The sequence below is a fragment of the Staurois parvus genome, unplaced genomic scaffold (assembly GCF_062004578.1).
Source record: "Staurois parvus isolate SC_StPar_1 unplaced genomic scaffold, SC_StPar_1.0 ptg000217l, whole genome shotgun sequence".
Lineage (NCBI taxonomy): Eukaryota > Metazoa > Chordata > Amphibia > Anura > Ranidae > Staurois > Staurois parvus.
The window spans coordinates 8,522,261-8,541,194 of record NW_028318013.1 but is presented as its reverse complement, the minus strand read 5'-3'; the positions used below and the strand labels follow the sequence as shown (position 1 = coordinate 8,541,194).

General features: G+C 40.7%; 1 protein-coding gene across 3 annotated transcripts in view; it reads right to left on the bottom strand.

Annotated features, from left to right (window-relative positions):
- LOC149460930 (myosin-11) overlaps nucleotides 1–18,934 on the bottom strand; it is a 186,877-nt gene that overhangs the window by 110,435 nt on the left and 57,508 nt on the right. For all 3 annotated transcript variants that reach the window (XM_089679082.1, XM_089679084.1, XM_089679085.1), the window contains exon 4: nucleotides 12,003–12,030. In XM_089679082.1, the coding sequence (XP_089535208.1) occupies nucleotides 12,003–12,030 (28 nt within the window). The remainder of the gene's footprint in view (nucleotides 1–12,002; nucleotides 12,031–18,934) is intronic.

Sequence of the window (18,934 nt, the reverse complement as noted above, 5' to 3'; positions counted from 1 at the left end):
GAGAGCCAGAATTCTTGCTGCTTCTTAGGTGTTGAAATACTTACAGTATGTTCAGCAGTGCAAGACAAATAAATTCTTTAAAAATCATACGATGGGATTTCCTGAATTTTTTTTTTAATTCTGTCTCTCAGAGTGGGAATGCACCTACAATGTGAATTTCAGACCCCTCCATGATTTCTAAGTGAGAGAACTTGCAAAATCGCAGGATGTTCAAATTTTTCTGTTCCTCACTGTATAGAATGTAGCCTTGCACTTGGAAATTACAGGAAAGCAATCGGCACTAAGATTTGTGATATCAAACCCTCAACCTTACTATACAACAGTGCCACACTAAAAGAAATAAAATTGTGAAAAAAATTAGAAACAAAATAATTGTAATTATCATAAAATAAACCCAAAATGCAAAATAAAAACTTCATATAGTTCCCAATATCAGTGTGAAAACATTTGAGAGAAGACTATCCTGAGGGTATGGAAGCAGGCCAGGGTCCTGTATGGTACGAATACCACTTACTCTCCCTATACCCCGCTATGGGGCAACTCTGCACTTCCTCATTTGCTCACTGCGCCGGATGCTGTCATATGGACTAGCTATAACATAAAGACACTGTGAAATATAATGCCACAGGGAAGTCTTTTACCATTTGATGACCTTAAACGTATCTTCAACCTACCTAATAGGATGTTCTTCCATTTTCTACAACTACAGCACACGGTTGCTGCTCACTTTCGCACTCTCCCCCAACATTAAGACTGACCCTCTAGAACAGCAATGGGCAAACTACGGCCCGGCGGACCTTTTAATCCGGCCCGCGGAGCTAGGCTCCCGCTAGGCTCCTCTCACAGTCCGCCCTGAAGACCGGTGTAGCGTGAAAATCTGTCTCCTATGAGGATCTGTCCCCCTCGACGTATCTGCGCATGTGCCGGAGATCGCCGATCGGCTGCTAATGCCTGAAACTGGCACATGCGCAGATACGTCGAGGGGGACAGATCCTCATAGGAGACAGATTTTCATGCTACACCGGAACGGCTCGGGAACACGGCGAGAGGAACGAACGGAGCAAAGCTAAGTGAATTGACACAGGGGGGACTTGGGGACTTAATATGGGGGATGAATTAATATGGGGAATTAATTACTATAGGGGGGATGAATTACTATATGGGGGATGAATTACTATGGGGGATGAATTACCATATGGGGGATGAATTACTATAGGGGGGATGAATTACTATATGGGGGATGAACTACTATATGGGGGATGAATTACTATGGGGGATGAATTACTATATGGGGGATGAATTACTATGGGGGATGAATTACTATATGGGGGATGAATTACTATGGGGATGAATTACTATATGGGGGATGAATTACTATGGGGATGAATTACTATATGGGGGATGAATTACTATGGGGATGAATTACTATAGGGGGGATGAATTACTATATAGGGGATGAATTACTATAGGGGGGATGAATTACTATAGGGGGGATGAATTACTATGGGGATGAATTACTATGGGGGATGAATTACTATATGGGGGATGAATTACTATGTGGATGAATTACTATAGGGGGGATGAATTACTATATGGGGGATGAATTACTATAGGGGGGATGAATTACTATGGGGATGAATTACTATATGGGGGATGAATTACTATGGGGATGAATTACTATATGGGGGATGAATTACTATATGGGGGATGAATTACTATATGGGGGATTAATTACTATGCTTACTATGGGGGAATATTACTATACTTACTATGGATGACACATACACATCATTCATCTACTCTTGGTCCAGCCCCCGGGTCCAATATATGAACCCATTGCGGCCCTCAAGTCAAAAAGTTTGCCCACCCCTGCTCTAGAAGGTATGTTAATAGAGGAAGACCTACCGAAACCTCTGTCCTCTATTTACTCCTTACTATCTCCCTTGATCACCCCCAAAATAGACTCAATCTATAATAAATGGCATGTGGACATTCCTTCTCTCTTGGAAGACAACTGGGAGGACTGCCTTCTGCAATTTGTCCACACCATGATCTCTGACAGGGATCACTTTATCCAATTGAAATTTATCCATAGAGTGTACTATATCCATCAGCGACTGACTGCAATTTATCCTGGCAGATCAACTGCTTGTCCCCGCTGTTATATTGCTGGGGACACATTTGCTCACATGTTTTGGTCTTGTTCAAAATTATGTACTTTCCGGAGTATTGGATATCAAAAACACAGTCGGCAATTTGTTCCTATGGACCCCTTGGTGCTGCTACTAGGACTCACTGATTTTGTAGAGGCATATAAACATGTCAAACTATTTATTTTCTTTTTGGCATACTATGCTACTTCTAGCATAGCAGGAAATCCTAGTGAAATGGAAACTGCTTACTCCGCCCATGGTTTCTGGCTGGAAGGTGGCAGTTAACAGCGCTCTTCCCCTATATAAGCTTACGTACTTCAGCCGAACATGTCCTGCCAAACTTTTGCCTGGCTGGATAGAGGTGGAGGGAATTGCTGTATAGATATGGATACCTCATGGTATATGACTTGGGGTTAGGCATTATACCTTGGGTACTGTACCCTACCTGCACTGGTCTTTTCGTGTCACCCCCCCCTCTTCATCCTCCCTCCTGTTCCTTCTCTCCCCCCCTCTATTCCTCCCCGATCCTCCTTCCCCTTACTCACCATACCTCTTCATTCTCCTTGTTCCCCTGCTTTTAGCAATGCTCCAATCCATAGTATGGCCAGGTTCTTCGTTGCCATATCTCCCTAGGTTGTTCTTAGTCTATTCACAGAACTGTTCAGAGTAATGATTGCATGACTCTTAAGACCATTTCTCTATGGTGTATATTTTGCTGTTTACTGACTACTTGATTTGGTTCATGTGTACCTTGTCTTGTTCATACTGCTGATCAGATTTAACATACACAACTGTTAAAAAAAAATCCAAAGAGATTCTCCAACAAGTGCTTTAACCAAATGAACTAAGAGGAATACTCCAATCACCTTGTGGTCACCTCAAGTGCACATGAAGTACCTTACTAGAAGATATGTGACCATGCATTGGAATATGGTTATAAAGCGCTTAGAGTAAGTGGACATCTGGCTCCTGAAATCCCCTAGCTACTAGCTCAAATCCAGTGCTCCAGCCCAGGCATACCGATAACATATAGAGTAAAAAGAACTCTCATAGCATAGTAAAGATTGATATTTAAACTTATTAAGATCACAGATTCATATACACTCACAAGGTTAAGATGGCAAGAAAGCAGTCTAAGCACATAAAATAATAACATATGATCAGCTGCTGTCTTGATACACAATACTGCTTCCTATGTCGGCGTGCATGGTAACATCACATTCGCTGACCTAATCCAACGTGTTTCATCACAGTTTGGTGGAAGCACTTGTTGTAGAGTCTCTTCGGATTTTTTTACGCTATTGGGAATTATATGGATGTAGATATGTTCAAGGTCATCAAAGGGTAAAAGACTTCCCTGTGGCATTATATTTTGCAGTGTCTTTGTTATAGCTTGCCCATATGACAGGATGCAGCACAGTGAGCAGATGAGGGAGTGCAGAGTTGCCCCATAGTGGGGTATAGGGAGAGTAAGTAGTATTAGTACCATACTGGACCTTGGCCTGTTTCTAAACCCTCAGGATCGTCTTCTCTTCAGATTTTTTTACACTGATATTGGGAGCTACAGTATATGAACTTTTTATTTTGCATTTTTTTGGGTTTATTTTACGGACACTCTGTATTATTTTGTTTCTCATTTATTTGACAATTTTATGTTTTTTAGTGCTGCACTGTTGTATATTATTTTTTGCAAGATGAACATGCACTAAACTCAGGAAAACATCCCTTGCAAAGAGAACAGTCTATTTGCCTTTGGTGAATTAACCCCCTTGAGTGTCTTTCATATGACAGGCCTCCTATTTTTGCATGGGGCATACTTGCACCTTCGACTGCTTCCATGTAATAAAAGTGTAAAAAAAAACAAAAAAAAAACATAATGTAATCCAAATGGCTCCAGAAGGAAAAAGAAATCCTTCCTTATCCCCATGAGGCAATATTCCCTTGATCACCTACCCCTAATGTTATTACCTATAAATGTTAGAATCCAGTTATACATGTTAGCATCTAGATAATTTTAAAACAATCTACTTAGCTGTCCAGAACAAGTTCTTGAGGGAGTCTATTCCGCAATGTCACAGCTCTTACTGTGAAGGAGCCTTTCTGTATTTGGGGGTTAAATCTCTTTTCCTCCAGACATATTTTTTTCTGAAATGGGTAAATCACCCCTTATTTATAGAACCGGGACTCTACTACAATACTATGGCAGAAGTAGTCAAACCTTATAAGGTCCGCTCACAAGTTTCCTTTGTCAATTGATTGATTGATAAGATTTATTGTCATTGCAAAAATAATTTCACAATTACATTTTTATATATACTGCCATTTAGGTAAGCTACTGTGTTAACTGTGAGATGTTGGTAGTGGATAGTGATTCCCTGCCTGCCTTATGCTGCCACAAGGGCAAAAAATGCCTGGACTACTATGCACTAATTGGAACTGTACTGTGTCAGGATGGAGCACTACTTTAACAAAACGGCAGCTGTTGCATAAATTGAATGAAATGTATACAATATGGCTTCAGCTCCTGTTCTCCACCTGTAGAGAACTCTCAGAGGCGTTTCGATCGCTTCATGACTGTAATCGTAGAGGTGGCCTCTACGATTAAGCCCCGAAAACCTCTGTGTGCCACAATTTTGTTGAAGTCTACTGGAACCTAACAAGCCAATCCTGTCTTTCTCCAGTTTATTCGCATGTTGATCTGACTGGTACACGTTTGGGGGACATTCAAGCAGTACCATGTTCTTTGTTTTGGGCTATATATATATATATATATATATATATATATATATATATATATATAAAATGGAGCAATACTTACACGTGTGTTGCTGCAACTGGCACCACAGCTGTTATTGCAGTTGTTACTACAACTGCTACTGCAAGTGATAATACCACTGAATACCAACAATATTTCTGCAAGTGCTTCTCTAACCCACTGCCTCACTGCTTTTCAGTATAAGAACTATTCCTTTCACATGTAGTGCTCTTCTGTCATTGGTTACATCAACATCTGGCCCCGCCCACAACTGTCTAACAGGAAGTCAGATCACAACAGCAAAAAAAAAGGGAACTGAGGGACGATCATAGCAGTAGAAGGTACTTTTTGTGCATACTGGAATGGCTTTTTTTCTTTTTAAAGGATAAGTTCACCTTTCATAACCTGTTACATGTATGTGCACCCCCCCCCTCCCTCCTCCATCTCTCTGTAGTGCTGAAAGGTGATATCTAATTGGCGGATTATAAACTGACTTTAGGACATTTAACACACACTTGTTGCACCATGTTAACCGTGCATGATATCCCTGTGTGTAACAGTTTGTGTGTGTTCAGATATAAATAAAACATCTTGTGGGAATGCTAACACAAACATTCCTATGTAGCAATTGCAATAAACATACCTTCCAGCTAAACATTTTGATTCTGTTTGTGTTTTGGAAAATAGAAATGTTTCCTCAGCATGGTGGGATGGAGCAGTGTCTCCAAATAAAAGGTTACACTGTGGTCACAAAGACTTTAAATTGTATTTCCTTTCTCCCAGGCTAAAAGTGCCTATCTCTTGGCATTTCTCTGAAGTCCCTGGCTCTGACCATATAAGGCCTCATATTGTCTAATTGTCATACCATGCAGCAAGACCTTCATTGCTGAACTCTCTCCCACATATTAGGACAGCTGGGAACATTTCCTATACCACACAATCAGCCGTTCATCATTTAATAATGACCATGTATTACACCTTTCAGATATGTACTTTATTAAAGGTCTTTAAAATGTATGTTTCATTATGGTTTACTAATTTACCACACAAATGGACTGTAGATCTTAAAGAAGAATTGCAAATATGGATATTTTTACATTACATAGAAATCACTGTAGTAGACACTGCTACTACAGTGATATCCTCTAGTGCAGGTCTCATGCCAAGCTGCTGACCTGCTGCATAATGAACACAGGAGGCCGCCTGCTCAAAACAGATGCCATTCAGTGATCTGAGTGGATGAGGTGGAGAGTTGAGGCTGTAATGTCACTCTTTCCACTTCATTCAATCATTGAATGCTTTGCTGCCATTGAGGAACTACAAAGCATTCTCTGACGGGTGCCCATACAAGCTGGCAACATCTCATGTTCATAATGCAGCAGGACAGCTGCTCAACATGGACTTGAAAGCTATTGGAAATCACTTTAGTAGTGGTGTCTACTTCAGTAATTTCCAGCTTCTGGTGGGATCCCACAGGTATGGTATATGCAACTATATGTAACTATGGGGGCAGGGGAGGACTGACAACTCATGGGGCCCCCGGGCAATAGGGGATCATGCGGCCCCTGTGTCCTTGCCCACACTCAAAGCACACCCAAAAAAACCTATAAAAAGCTACCAGGGGCATTTCATGTGGCCCCCTACTGACCCTGGGCCTCGGGCAGTGCCCGAGTGCTCTAATGGTCAGTCCGCCCCTATATGGGGGAGATTTACTAAAACTGGAGAGTGAAAAACCTGATGCAGCTGTGCATGGTAACCAATCATCTTCTAACTTCAGCTTGTTCAATTAAGCCTTTTAAAAAAATCTGGAAGCTGATTGGTTTCTATGCAGAGCTGCACCAGATTTTGCACTCTCCAGTTTTAGAAAATAAACCCCTATGTAACTATGTATCGATATAAAAATATTGGTACTTGGAACTCTACTTTAAAGTCTTGCTATATTTTTTACTATAATTTGTCATGATGTTAAAGGGAATTTCCAGTGTACAAAGAAATTCCCTAATTCCTGAGGCTTTTCTGTGAAGTAAAACACCCTCCTATTGCTTTCAGTCACTGTCCAGCAGACTAATGCAGGCCATAGATGGGTCGAAAATCGGCCGATTTTTCCGCCGAAAATAAAATTGGCCGATTTTCGGATCATTAGTGGGCTAATTGTTCGGCCGTTTTTTGGTATTTTGGCAGATTTTTTTTATCGGTAAAGTTGGAAAAAAAATCAGCCGATTTTGCCGATCTGCCGATTTTCACGGCAAAGATGGGCAAATCGGCCGATCTTTTTACCGATAAAAAAATCTGCGCATGAGCAGTGACCTGCAAGAGGAAGACAAAAAGAAGAAGAAAAAAGAAGAAGAGGATGAAGAAGAGGAAGAAGAAGAGGATGAAGAATAGGAAGAAGAGGATGAAGAAGAAGAGGAGGAAGAAGAGGCATAGGAAGAAGAGGATGAAGAAGAAGAAGAGGATGAAGAAGAGGAAGAAGAAGAGGAAGCAGAAGAAGAGGATGAAGAAGAAGAAGAAGAAGAGGAAGAAGAAGAAGAGGAGGAAGAAGAAGAATAGGAAGAAGAGGATGAAGAAGAAGAAGAGGATGAAGAAGAGGAAGAAGAAGAGGAAGAAGAAGAGGATGAAGAAGAGGATGAAGAAGAGGAAGAAGAAGAATAGGAAGAAGAAGAGGATGAAGAAGAGGAAGAAGAAGAGGATGAAGAAGAAGAGGAGGAAGAAGAAGAATAGGAAGAAGAAGAGGATGATGAAGAAGAAGAGGATGAAGAAGAGGATGAAGAAGAGGAAGTAGAAGAGGATGATGAAGAAGAAGAGGATGAAGAAGAGGATGAAGAAGAGGAAGAAGAAGAAGAGGATGAAGAAGAGGAAGAAGAAGAGGATGAAGAAGAAGAAGAGGATGAAGAAGAGGAAGAAGAAGAGGATGAAGAAGAAGAGGATGAAGAGGATGAAGAAGAAGAGGATTAAGAAGAAGAAGAGTATGAAGAAGAAGAAGAAGAAGAAGAAGAAGAGGATGAAGAAGAAGAAGAGGAAGATGAAGAAGAGGATGAAGAAGAGGATGAAGAAGCTGAAGAAGAGGATGAAGAAGAAGAAGAAGAAGAAGAAGGAGGATGAAGAAGAAGAAGAGGATGAAGAAGATGATGATGAAGAAGAGGATGAAGAAGTAGAAGAAGAAGAAGAGGATGAAGAAGAGGAAGATGAAGAAGAGGAAGAAGAGGATGAAAAAGATGAAGAAGAGGAAGATGAAGAAGAGGAAGATGAAAAAGAGGAAGAAGAGGATGAAGAAGATGAAGAAGAGGATGAAGAAGAAGAAGAAGAGGAAGAAGAAGAGGATGAAGAAGAAGAGGAATTCCAGTCCGGCAAAAAGTGTCCCTGCAGAGAGCTCCGCTATTTCTTTGACAGTTCCTTGACATTTATAGTGGTTGCAACATTGTATCTATTTGTTTCTGAATAAAAACATCTGTATCCAAAATGGATACAAATACATTGTTGCAACCGCTATAAATGTCAAGGAACTGTCAAAGAAATAGCGGAGCTCTCTGCAGGGACACTTTTTGCTGGCTGTAGACGGGATGAAAATCGGCCGATTTTTTTTACCGTTGCTGGTAACGTCGGCCGCTTGAACGACCGATTTTTCATTTTTTTAAAGAAAAATCGGCTGATTTTCGACCCATCTATGCCCTGCATAAGGCTGGCCATAGATGGATATTTTTTTAATATTAGCCAGAGGACTATTATTTCCCCATCCACACGAGGTGCATAAAAGAATCCTCTCCAAGGTGCCATTGTATTCTGACAGGGAGGACTTCACCGCTGTTAGAATACACTGAACAGCACTGGAGCCAATCAAATTAAGAATTTCCAGCATTCCCATTTGAGAGAGAGAACCACTGCAAACATTCTAGAGTGTGAATGGCCATGCTTGGATCGAAGCTCGGACGCTCCTTGTACTGTAGCCATAACTATCAGTTCCAGCAAGGAAAACTTTACTATGGATGGTGGAGGCACATATTTTATTCACCTGCTGTTTTCCATTCACGGTTCATTAATGTGTGAACTAAATGACTAGATTTGGCCAGTTTTCCTGCCCACCCAAACCTGGTGCATTCAGAAGCCATTCATTTACTGCTGGCATTACTGGCACCAATAAGTGAGTCTTCCAGCCACCTGCCCGTCAGCTTGTTTCAAATGGAATACAACCTGGCAGGCATCGGAATAATGACATTGACCAAATATCACCAATTGTGTATTTTGGTGCCCTGAGCTCAGGTTAGTGGATAAGGAAAGGTTTACAAATACACCTTCAATCACAGCCAGTGCCACACTAAGTATCATCTACTAGAGCCAGGGATAAGGTAAGTATTACACCTTATCCAAGAATCACTAGACTAAACAAGCACTGAACCCATGCTGTTGGAGGGGGTATGCACTGCAAGGGTAGATTTTGTCTCATTTCCAGAGTTCGCCTTTAATACCGTAGTTTTTTTGTTGGAAGAAAAGAATAATTTTATACTTTTGTTTTAGTATCCATTAAGACCAATGTTACAATAAAATTATTAGATTTGTTTACTATTATACATCAGTAACACATAATAAATTATGTTCAAAGTGCAGCAGCTTCCATGGAAAAATAAATTATAATATACATTATTTAAGGTTCCTGTGAAAATGACATATCATGAATTTACAAGAAATAAGTCATTTACTTATTACAACCATCTGCCTTTCAAAATGGTATTAAACCCAAAAACAAAACATGTCTTATATTACAGCTTACTAATTCTTAGATGCAGTGGCTGCATTAGTTTGTTTTTTTTTAGGCTTTTTTCCCTTTATTTTCACCTGTTCATGTGACCAGTAAGACTGTTCTTTTCACTTTCCTTTAAAAGACCAAGCTATCCAGCAAATGTGGCAGTTAGAGTGTTGAGAGAAACTATTTTATTTATTTATTTAACTGTTGGAATTGTTTACAATGGTCAGCTTTTTTTCCATAAATGTTTTATTAGTATTGTATAGCAAGATACAAGTGCGGGGTACAATCACTGGTCATTTAAGAAGCATAAAAATGAATGCACAAATGAACAACAGTGGCAGAATGAAGTCGCAGTGTAGAGATCAATCAAACCACAAGGTGGTATATAAGAAGCCAAACAATGAAGTATATAATAACATTTCAAAGAAAAACCCCCATCAGAGCTAGGGTGATATCCATATAGTGAACCTCCCATCCATAGAGGTAAGGCAAATGGCAACCTAACATAGGTTCCCTTAAGGAGTATGTTTAGAGGGGAGAAGAAAAAGATGAGAAAACGGATAGGTCTAAGTGAGAAAGAAAAAAAAGAAAAGGGGGAAGGGAAAGGGGGGACCAGTATACCATAGCTCTTTCCATCCTCCTCCCCTCCAAGGTGGCTCAAAAAGGTTAGCTGTGTCATCCACCTAAGGGTGGGAAACATGTTCACAGCGTGTCTATCGCAGCAAAAACAATCTACTGTAGGTAATTCTTGTATTGCTCAGTTGCTTTAAAATGAGACCAGCAAGACCAAGCAGTTGTAAACGTATGCAGTTGGTTTTGAGGGATACAGATCAGTTCCTCCATCTCTTCTATTCTATTGATTTTAGCAAACCAGTCCCTGATTAACAGCACGTGTGGATTGTCAATGAACCGAAATACAAAGTCTGGCCGCATTGACCAAATGCATAGCTAAGGATTTCCTATAGTCTTCTTTGGAAAGAGACGTATGATACAGTAAATGTTGTTCAGGTGTGAAATGCAAAGTATAAGCCCCTGGTCACATCAAGCACGACTTTGAAATCATGCGACTTACAGCGAAGTTGCACGATTTCAAAGTCGGATAAACTGCCGATTTCAGGATTTGCAAGACAATCTGACACAGGGCACAATTTACTAAGTGGTATCTTACCGTATCCGAGTATGCGGTAGGATACCGCATAGTATTTTTTTTTTTAAAAGTTTGAATTTACTAAAAAACGCTACTAAAATACTGCATAAGTTATTTTATCAAGTCATGTGGTATTTTAGTAGTGAAAACCATGCGTTAATATTTCAGCTGTCAGTGGGATTCCCCATTGACAGCTGAAAGTAAAAGAAAGAATTGCCGGCAATTAAGAAAATAATAAAAAAGGTGTGGGGTCCTCCCCCCTTCCATCTATACCAAGCCCTTTGGGTCTGGTTTGAATTTTGAGGGGAACCCCCACGCCAAAATTTTAAAAAAATGGCGTGGGGTCCCCCCCAAAATCCATACAGATTGCTCCTCCATTCAAAATGGAGATACCCCAAGATAAGAAGTGTGTTACTGGTCAGATCACCGGGTGAAAATGAAGCAAAAAAAGAAAACAAATGCAGATGCCACATTCAAAGGTCAGATTCTCCTTTAGGAACATGTTACATGTTCCACCCGTTTTCAGGGTGGAACATGTAACATATTCCTGCTCCTGCAGTCACAGTTTAAATAAGACCGCCACAGTGCAGGGCTCCACCCACTTGGCTGCGTCATTCATTCACAGTGAATGGGAGAACTACCCCCAGCCTTCACAGCTGACGGCTTGTAGTTCTCAATGATGAGCGCTCTAGGTAGTTCATTGAGTCACTGTCTGCCTATACGAGGTATGAGCCAACAGCTTACAATGTCAGTCTGCAGGAGCCCTTCATTGCATCCACAATCTGCTGATCAAGGGTGCAATGCTCTGCAGGCTCTTAATAAAAAAAAAATAAATGCACATTTTTTTACCTGCAAAAAAATGCGCATTTACTATTTATATAAAAAGGTGAACTTATCCTTTAAGAATTGGTAAGCTGCAATAATATTTTTTTTTTGGTTTAATACAATTTTTAAGATGAAAAACATTATAAAAGTGTTTTATTTATGCCCATCCTGTCCTGAGACTTACACAAATAAGCCATGCAGCACAACCTTCCAGTCTTACAGGGCAGGGGTCTTGTAACTGGACAGTAAACGCAGGATCAGCACACTGATGAGTTAATCTCTCTGTCACTCTGCTCTCTCCTCCAATGGACATGTTGGTTAATTCAAGTAAGCACTATACATAACTATAGATATTTTCTATACAAAATAAATTGTACTTACGTGCACAGAATAGACTGATCTTCACGATCTGAAAAGAAGAAATAATTATTAGAGATTAATATCTAATACATATGATTAAATTTTTTATGATTTGTTCAGTAATTGTACTTGATAAGACGTGATTGATAAACACATATACAATTGCAAGAAAAAGTATGTGAACCCCTTGGGATTACGTGGAGTTTTGCATGAATTGCGCATAAAATGTGCTCTGAACGTCATCTAAGTCACAACAATAGAAGAACACAGTCTGCTGAACATAATACTACACAAACATTAGATGTTGCCATGGTTTAATTGCACATAACATGTAAACATTCGCAGTGCAGGGAGGAAAAAGTATGTGAACCTTTGGACTTAATAACTGGTTGACCCTCCTTTGGCAGCAATAACCTCAACCAAACGTTTCCTGTAGTTGCAGATCAGACCTGCACAACGATCTGGAGTAATTTTGGACCACTCCTCTTCACAAAACTGTTTCAGTGTAGCAATATTCTTGGGATGTCTGGTGTGAATCGCTCTCGTAAGGTCATGCCACAGCATTTCAATCGGGTTGAGGTCAGGACTCTGACCGGGCAACTCCAGAAGGCGTATTCTGTGCTGTTGCAGCCATTGTTTTGTTACTTGTATGCTTTGGGTCATTGTCCTGTTGCATCACCCATCCTCTGCGGAGCTTCAGTTGGCGGACAGATGGTCGTAAGTTTTCATGGAAAATGTCTTGATAAACTTTGGAATTCATTTTCCCATCAATGACAACAATCCGTCCAGTCCCTGAGGCAGCAAAGCAGCCCCAAACCATGATGCTCCCTCCGCCATGTTTTACAGTGGGGATGAGGTTTTGATGTTGGTGTGCTGTGCCTTTTTTTCTCCACACATAGTGTTGTGTGTTCTTCCCAAACAACTCAATCTTGGTTTCATCTGTCCACAGTATATTTTGCCAGTAGTGCTGTGGAACATCCAGGTGCTCTTTTGCAAACTTCAAACGTGCTGCAATATTCTTTTTGGACAGCAATGGCTTCCTCCGTGGTGTCCTCCCATGTACTCCATTCTTGTTTAATATTTTCCTTATTGTAGATGTGTCAACAAAAATGTTAGCATGTGCCAGAGATTTCTGTAGGTCTTTAGCTGACACTCTGGGATTCTTCTTTACCTCATGCAGCATTCTGCGCTGTGCTCTTGCAGTCATTTTTACAGGACGACCACGCCTAGGGAGAGTAGCAACAATGCTAAACTTTCTCCATTTGTAGACAGTCTGTCTTACAGTGGACACATGAACATCAAGGCTTTTGGAGATACTTTTGTAACCTTTTCCAGCTTCATGCAAGTCAACAATTCTTGATCGTAGGTCTTCTGAGAGCTCTTTTCTGCGAGGCATGGTTCACATCAGACAGTGCTTCTTGAAACCAGTAAACCCAAAACAGGTGTGTGTTTTTTAAGGGCAGGACAGCTGTCAGCAACACATCCAATATCATCACACTGATTGGAGTCAAAGTTGGCTCACTCCTAGCTCCAATTAGCTCTGGGAGAAGTCATTAAGCTAGGGTCTCACATACTTTTTCCTCCCTGCACTGTGAATGTTTACATGTTATGTACAATTAAACCATGGCAACATCTAATGTTTGTGTAGTATTATGTTCAGCAGACTGTGTTCTTCTATTGTTGTGACTTAGATGACGTTCAGAGCACATTTTATGCGCAATTCATGCAAAACTCCACGTAATCCCAAGGGGTTCACATACTTTTTCTTGCAACTGTAAAAGCTTGAAACAATGGATAAACATTTCCAGATAGGAAAACTTTCTGTGGTTGTATCACTGAAAGTACACTTGGGCTCCATTAGGACAGGTTATTTACTGCAATTTCCAGCGGCAGGATTCAACATATGTGTGTGAAGGGCTGCATCTCCTGAGCCCCTGCAATGAAATGTCAGCCTGTCAGCAGTTGAAGCTATTTATAATTGTTTGCACAGCCAGCAATTACTTTTGGTAATCAACTTTGTAAGATAAAACCCACATAGAGAATAATCAAATCAAATACCCTAGCTGTGTACTTTCTATGGTACTTGTGTAACTGCATAATTGACCAAATGGACTTCAAATGTTCAGCTGTACTGTATAGAGATGTATGTGCTATATACTCTATATACTAAGTACCAGGGGTGGACTGACAACCCATGGGGCCCCCGGGCAATAGGGGATCAAGGGGCCCCTGCGTCTTTGCCCAAACTCAAAAAGCCTATGAAAAAGGTACCAGGGGCATCTCATGGGGCCCTCTACTGATCCCAGGCCCTCGGGCAGTGCCCAAGTTTCCATATGGTCATTCCGCCCCTGCTAAGTACAAATTTGAGTATCACATGAAAAATATAGAAATAAATATTTTAGTTACATACAGAAAACTCAAAGTAAAATATTAAAGCGAAACTAAACTGTGTCTTTGTAAACTCCCCCAACCATCCATGTCTCTATGCTTTATTTTATTGAGAAATCACTTTGAAAAACATCCCCCTAGTATTTCTAGCCATGGCCATCTTGAGTAAGGGCAGATGATTCATGATGTAGCATTCATGTCCTGAAATGCATCTGTTCATAGCTCAGGCATGCAGACAGGAGGATGTGCTAAGAAAGGCCCTCCTCCAGAAGAAAGAAAAAAAATGCCCAGGAAGCAACTGAAGTAAAGTAAAAAATAAGTTAAAATTTTAAACAAAGTTAAAACAAGAAAATACAATGATATACCTTTCCATTTACTAATGCTAGCAGCATAAAGATTAAAATAGTTAAGGTTGAATGAAAGAGTTTAGTTCTGCTTTAAGGCACTAAATGTCTCCTCTTCTGTGTAAACCCAAAATTGACTTTTCTCACACAGCTCTTCAGTGATGAGAAAATGTCAGGACAAAAATAGACTCAAGAATACTGGATCTCATCCCCCATGGCTCATAAAGACAATAAACCCTCTTGGCATCTGTTCAAGCCACAAGCCCCTACTACACAAATGTCTTTATTGTTATCCAGCAACACTGCCATCATTCTAATGTACTCCTTTATCCATGTTTTTATTGTTTACTCTTACTTATGCTTTTACTTGCCAAGTGAACATCGTTTTAAATTTATTCTGAAATGCAGCAATCATCAATCAGCTTTCCATAGTCAAAGTAATTTAAAGCATTTTAATAGGCTAGGTCAGTGTATATATTACAGGCATCTACTGTATATAGTGCTGAAAATGTATGATTTGCATACTGTAAATTGACACCAGTCCCTACCTTCAAGGGGCTTACATTCTAAAGCTGGGACTCATAACATTTGTTTTTTCATTCAACCAACAGGCTATATGAAAATTAAACAGATTCCTGCATCCACGCAAGCAAGCTGGATGCAGAAATCCAACTCTTCCTTCCACTATGCTATTGTATTCTGACAAACAGGGACTCCTCGCTGTCAGAATACACCGATCAGCATTGTGGATACAGTGATCGGCTGTTGGCTGCAGCCGATGATTAATTAAGGTTTTTCTACAAAAGTCGATTTAGCGGTCAGTTTCTGTTGATCAGGGAGGGCCACACACAGATTGAAATTCAGCTGGTCCTTGCTACACCTTGAACTGTGTGTACCCGACTTAAGGTATATACTGTATTTCACAAACAGTCACATATAAGGGCCAGTTTAGAGCTAAATAGCCCACTAGCTGGGGGGGAGGGGCAGCGGGGCAGCCAGAGTACCCAGGGAAAATTCACACAAGCAGCACACGGACAACATGCAAACTCTGTGCAGATAGAATCCTGGCCATGATTTGATTCAACAGTGCTGCAAGACACCTCTGCAAGCCACTAACTAAGCAACACAATGCCTGTCCATACATCCATGAATTCTCTTCCCTTCAACAACTGGAAAACTAACACACTGCTGTGGTAAGCTGATTGGTAAATTTTATGAAATAAAACGATTCTATTTTATTAATAATTAATATATAATAATGTTTTTTGTTTTAATAATACAGTTATTCTATCTTTAAGTCTCCTTTAAGATATTAAGTGTTTTTGTTGTAAGATACCCTAAAGGAAACTCAGAACTGTACAGGACCAGTACAGTTCACAATCTTCACCAAACAATTTTCATTTCATTTTCACAGGCTTGTTTGAAAAGCAAGGTTGCTGTTGTCTATGCAAGATCCTGGGCTAAATGCCATTACACCATATAAGTGCATTCAGTGTTGGTGTAATGTGGCACTGTGCCTGGGAGCTACACATCTACTGGCAGACACAGTAAATGCCTTTTAAAGAATGCTAATGCGAGGGCATGGGACACTGATTTATTTACTCTGATTTAGACTAATCCACTCTACTTCAAGAATGATTTAAATAAGCCAAAACCAAAGATAGTGTTCTTCACTTGATAAAACAAAGTGGAACTCAAGTGTCAACCCCAACATATGATGTAATTAACTGAATGTACTGTAACCTTGTTCCTCAATTAAGACCACTGGGATGAAATGCATCAGTGGGGCATGGCCATAGTCAGGGACTGTCAGTAAGCCAGCCAGGTGGAATAAACTTTTCATGATGCGACATCATCAGCATGCATCCCTGCTTTTACACCTGTATCTCTGCTGATACTGCTTTTCTGGCTGTGTCAGTATGGTACTGATCTTGTATCTAAAAAGAGTTATAATTCTGTCAGTACAGTACTTATGTTTTCCCTGTTTCTGATATTGATTTTGTTAATTTGGGTTTTATTCAGTATGGTCATGTCTATGCTATTGTTCTAATATTGTCTTGATAAGTAGTTTTTGGTACATTATGGTGTGTGTTGGGGAAAGGGGAGCCTGAGGCTGCAGGGTGGCACACCTAGGGTAGAAAAGTATAAATGCAGCTCTGGGTGCACTATAGAGTGTGTCTTTTAAGATTATAAAAAATATGTGTATCCCACTCCACCTATAAGTGAAATATGTGACTAAATAAACCACTGTATTATAAAATATAAAAAATACTGAATCCTAACCTAGGAGTAGCTGCAATCAATAAAGTGTTCCCAAAATAATTGTAAAAAAAACAAAAATATAAATGTTGCGCCTCCCTGTGATCATGTAATCCGTGTACCAAAACTCATCATCAAATAAGTGATATCCTCATTTTCAACAATTTAGCAGACTTTTACTTAAAACAGAAACCATATATCATATAATGTCCACAGTACATAAATTGTGTGTATATTCCTTCATGAAATGTGCCACTTTATTATCTCCTGTGATAAACCTGCACCACCTCCTAAATAGTTGTGAACAAACACACCGTGTATCCACCACCGTTCAAATACTACGCTCAACTCCACTTTTTGACCTGTCCTCTTACAGGTCAAAGTCGCTTGTATCCCTTTAATGGGCGTTCTTTAAAAACCAGTTGCCGACCGCAGATAGCCAAATCATGGCTACACTGCGGCCAGCCAGTTGTGGGAGGGCGTCATATAGGCTCTCCTGCGTGCCCCCTGGGGAGTGATGATCAGTGCCCTGATGATCGGTGCCGAGCAGTGCCACCCACCAGTTCCACCCACCTGTGCCCATCAGTGCTGCCCACCAGTGCCCAGCAGTGCCACCCACCTGTGCTCATCAGTGCCACCCACCTGTGTCACCCACTTGTGCCCATCAGTGCCACACACCTGTGTCACCCAACTCTGCCCATCAGTGTCACCCACCTGTACCCATCAGTGTCACCCACCTCTGCCCATCAGTGCCACCCATCAGTGCTGCCAGTCAGTGCCCAGCAGTTGTGCCAGTCAGTGCCCAGCAGTTGTGCCAGTCAGTGCCCAGCAGTGCCGCCAGTCAGTACCACTAGAGATGAGCGAATTTCTCAAAAATTCGATTCGGCGAATTCCAGTATGAAATTCGATTCGATGCGAATTAATTCGCTATGAAGTTAACTTATTAAAAGGGTTTCTAGGCTTCAGAGAGCCTTTAAATTAGTGCAGAACACTGTACCTTTAATTTAAATGCCCTTGGAGATGAGGAAGGAGAAGGAGAAGGATGAGAAGAAGGAGAAGGATGAGAAGAAGGAGAAGGATGAGAAGAAGGAGAAGGATGAGAAGAAGGAGAAGGATGAGAAGAAGGAGAAGGAGAAGGAGAAGGAGGAGAAGGAGAAGGATGAGAAGAAGGAGAAGGAGAAGGATGAGAAGAAGGAGAAGGATGAGAAGAAGGAGAAGGAGAAGGAGAAGGATGAGAAGAAGGAGAAGGAGAAGGATGAGAAGATGGAGAAGGAGAAGGATGAGAAGAAGGAGAAGGATGAGAAGAAGGAGAAGGAGAAGGATGAGAAGAAGGAGAAGGATGAGAAGAAGGAGAAGGATGAGAAGAAGGAGAAGGATGAGAAGAAGGATGAGAAGAAGGAGAAGGATGAGAAGAAGGATGAGAAGAAGGAGAAGGATGAGAAGAAGGAGAAGGAGAAGGATGAGAAGAAGGAGAAGGATGAGAAGAAGGAGAAGGAGAAGGATGAGAAGGAGAAGGAGAAGGATGAGAAGAAGGAGAAGGAGAAGGATGAGAAGAAGGAGAAGGATGAGAAGAAGGAGAAGGATGAGAAGAAAGAGAAGGAGAAGGAGAAGGATGAGGAGAAGGAGAAGGATGAGAAGATGGAGAAGGAGAAGGATGAGAAGAAGGAGAAGGATGAGAAGAAGGAGAAGGATGAGAAGAAGGAGAAGGATGAGAAGAAGGATGAGAAGAAGGATGAGAAGAAGGAGAAGGATGAGAAGAAGGACAGTTCTGTGACAGTTTCTGTCTATTTCTGACAGTTCTGGGACATTCACTCCATACAGCAGTTTCAACCGCTGTATGGAGGGAATGTCATAGAACTGTCAGAAATAGACTATTTCTGACAGTTCTGGGACATTCACTCCATACAGCGGTTGAAACATTGTATCTATTTGTTTCCATAAATGGATCCATTTATGGAAACA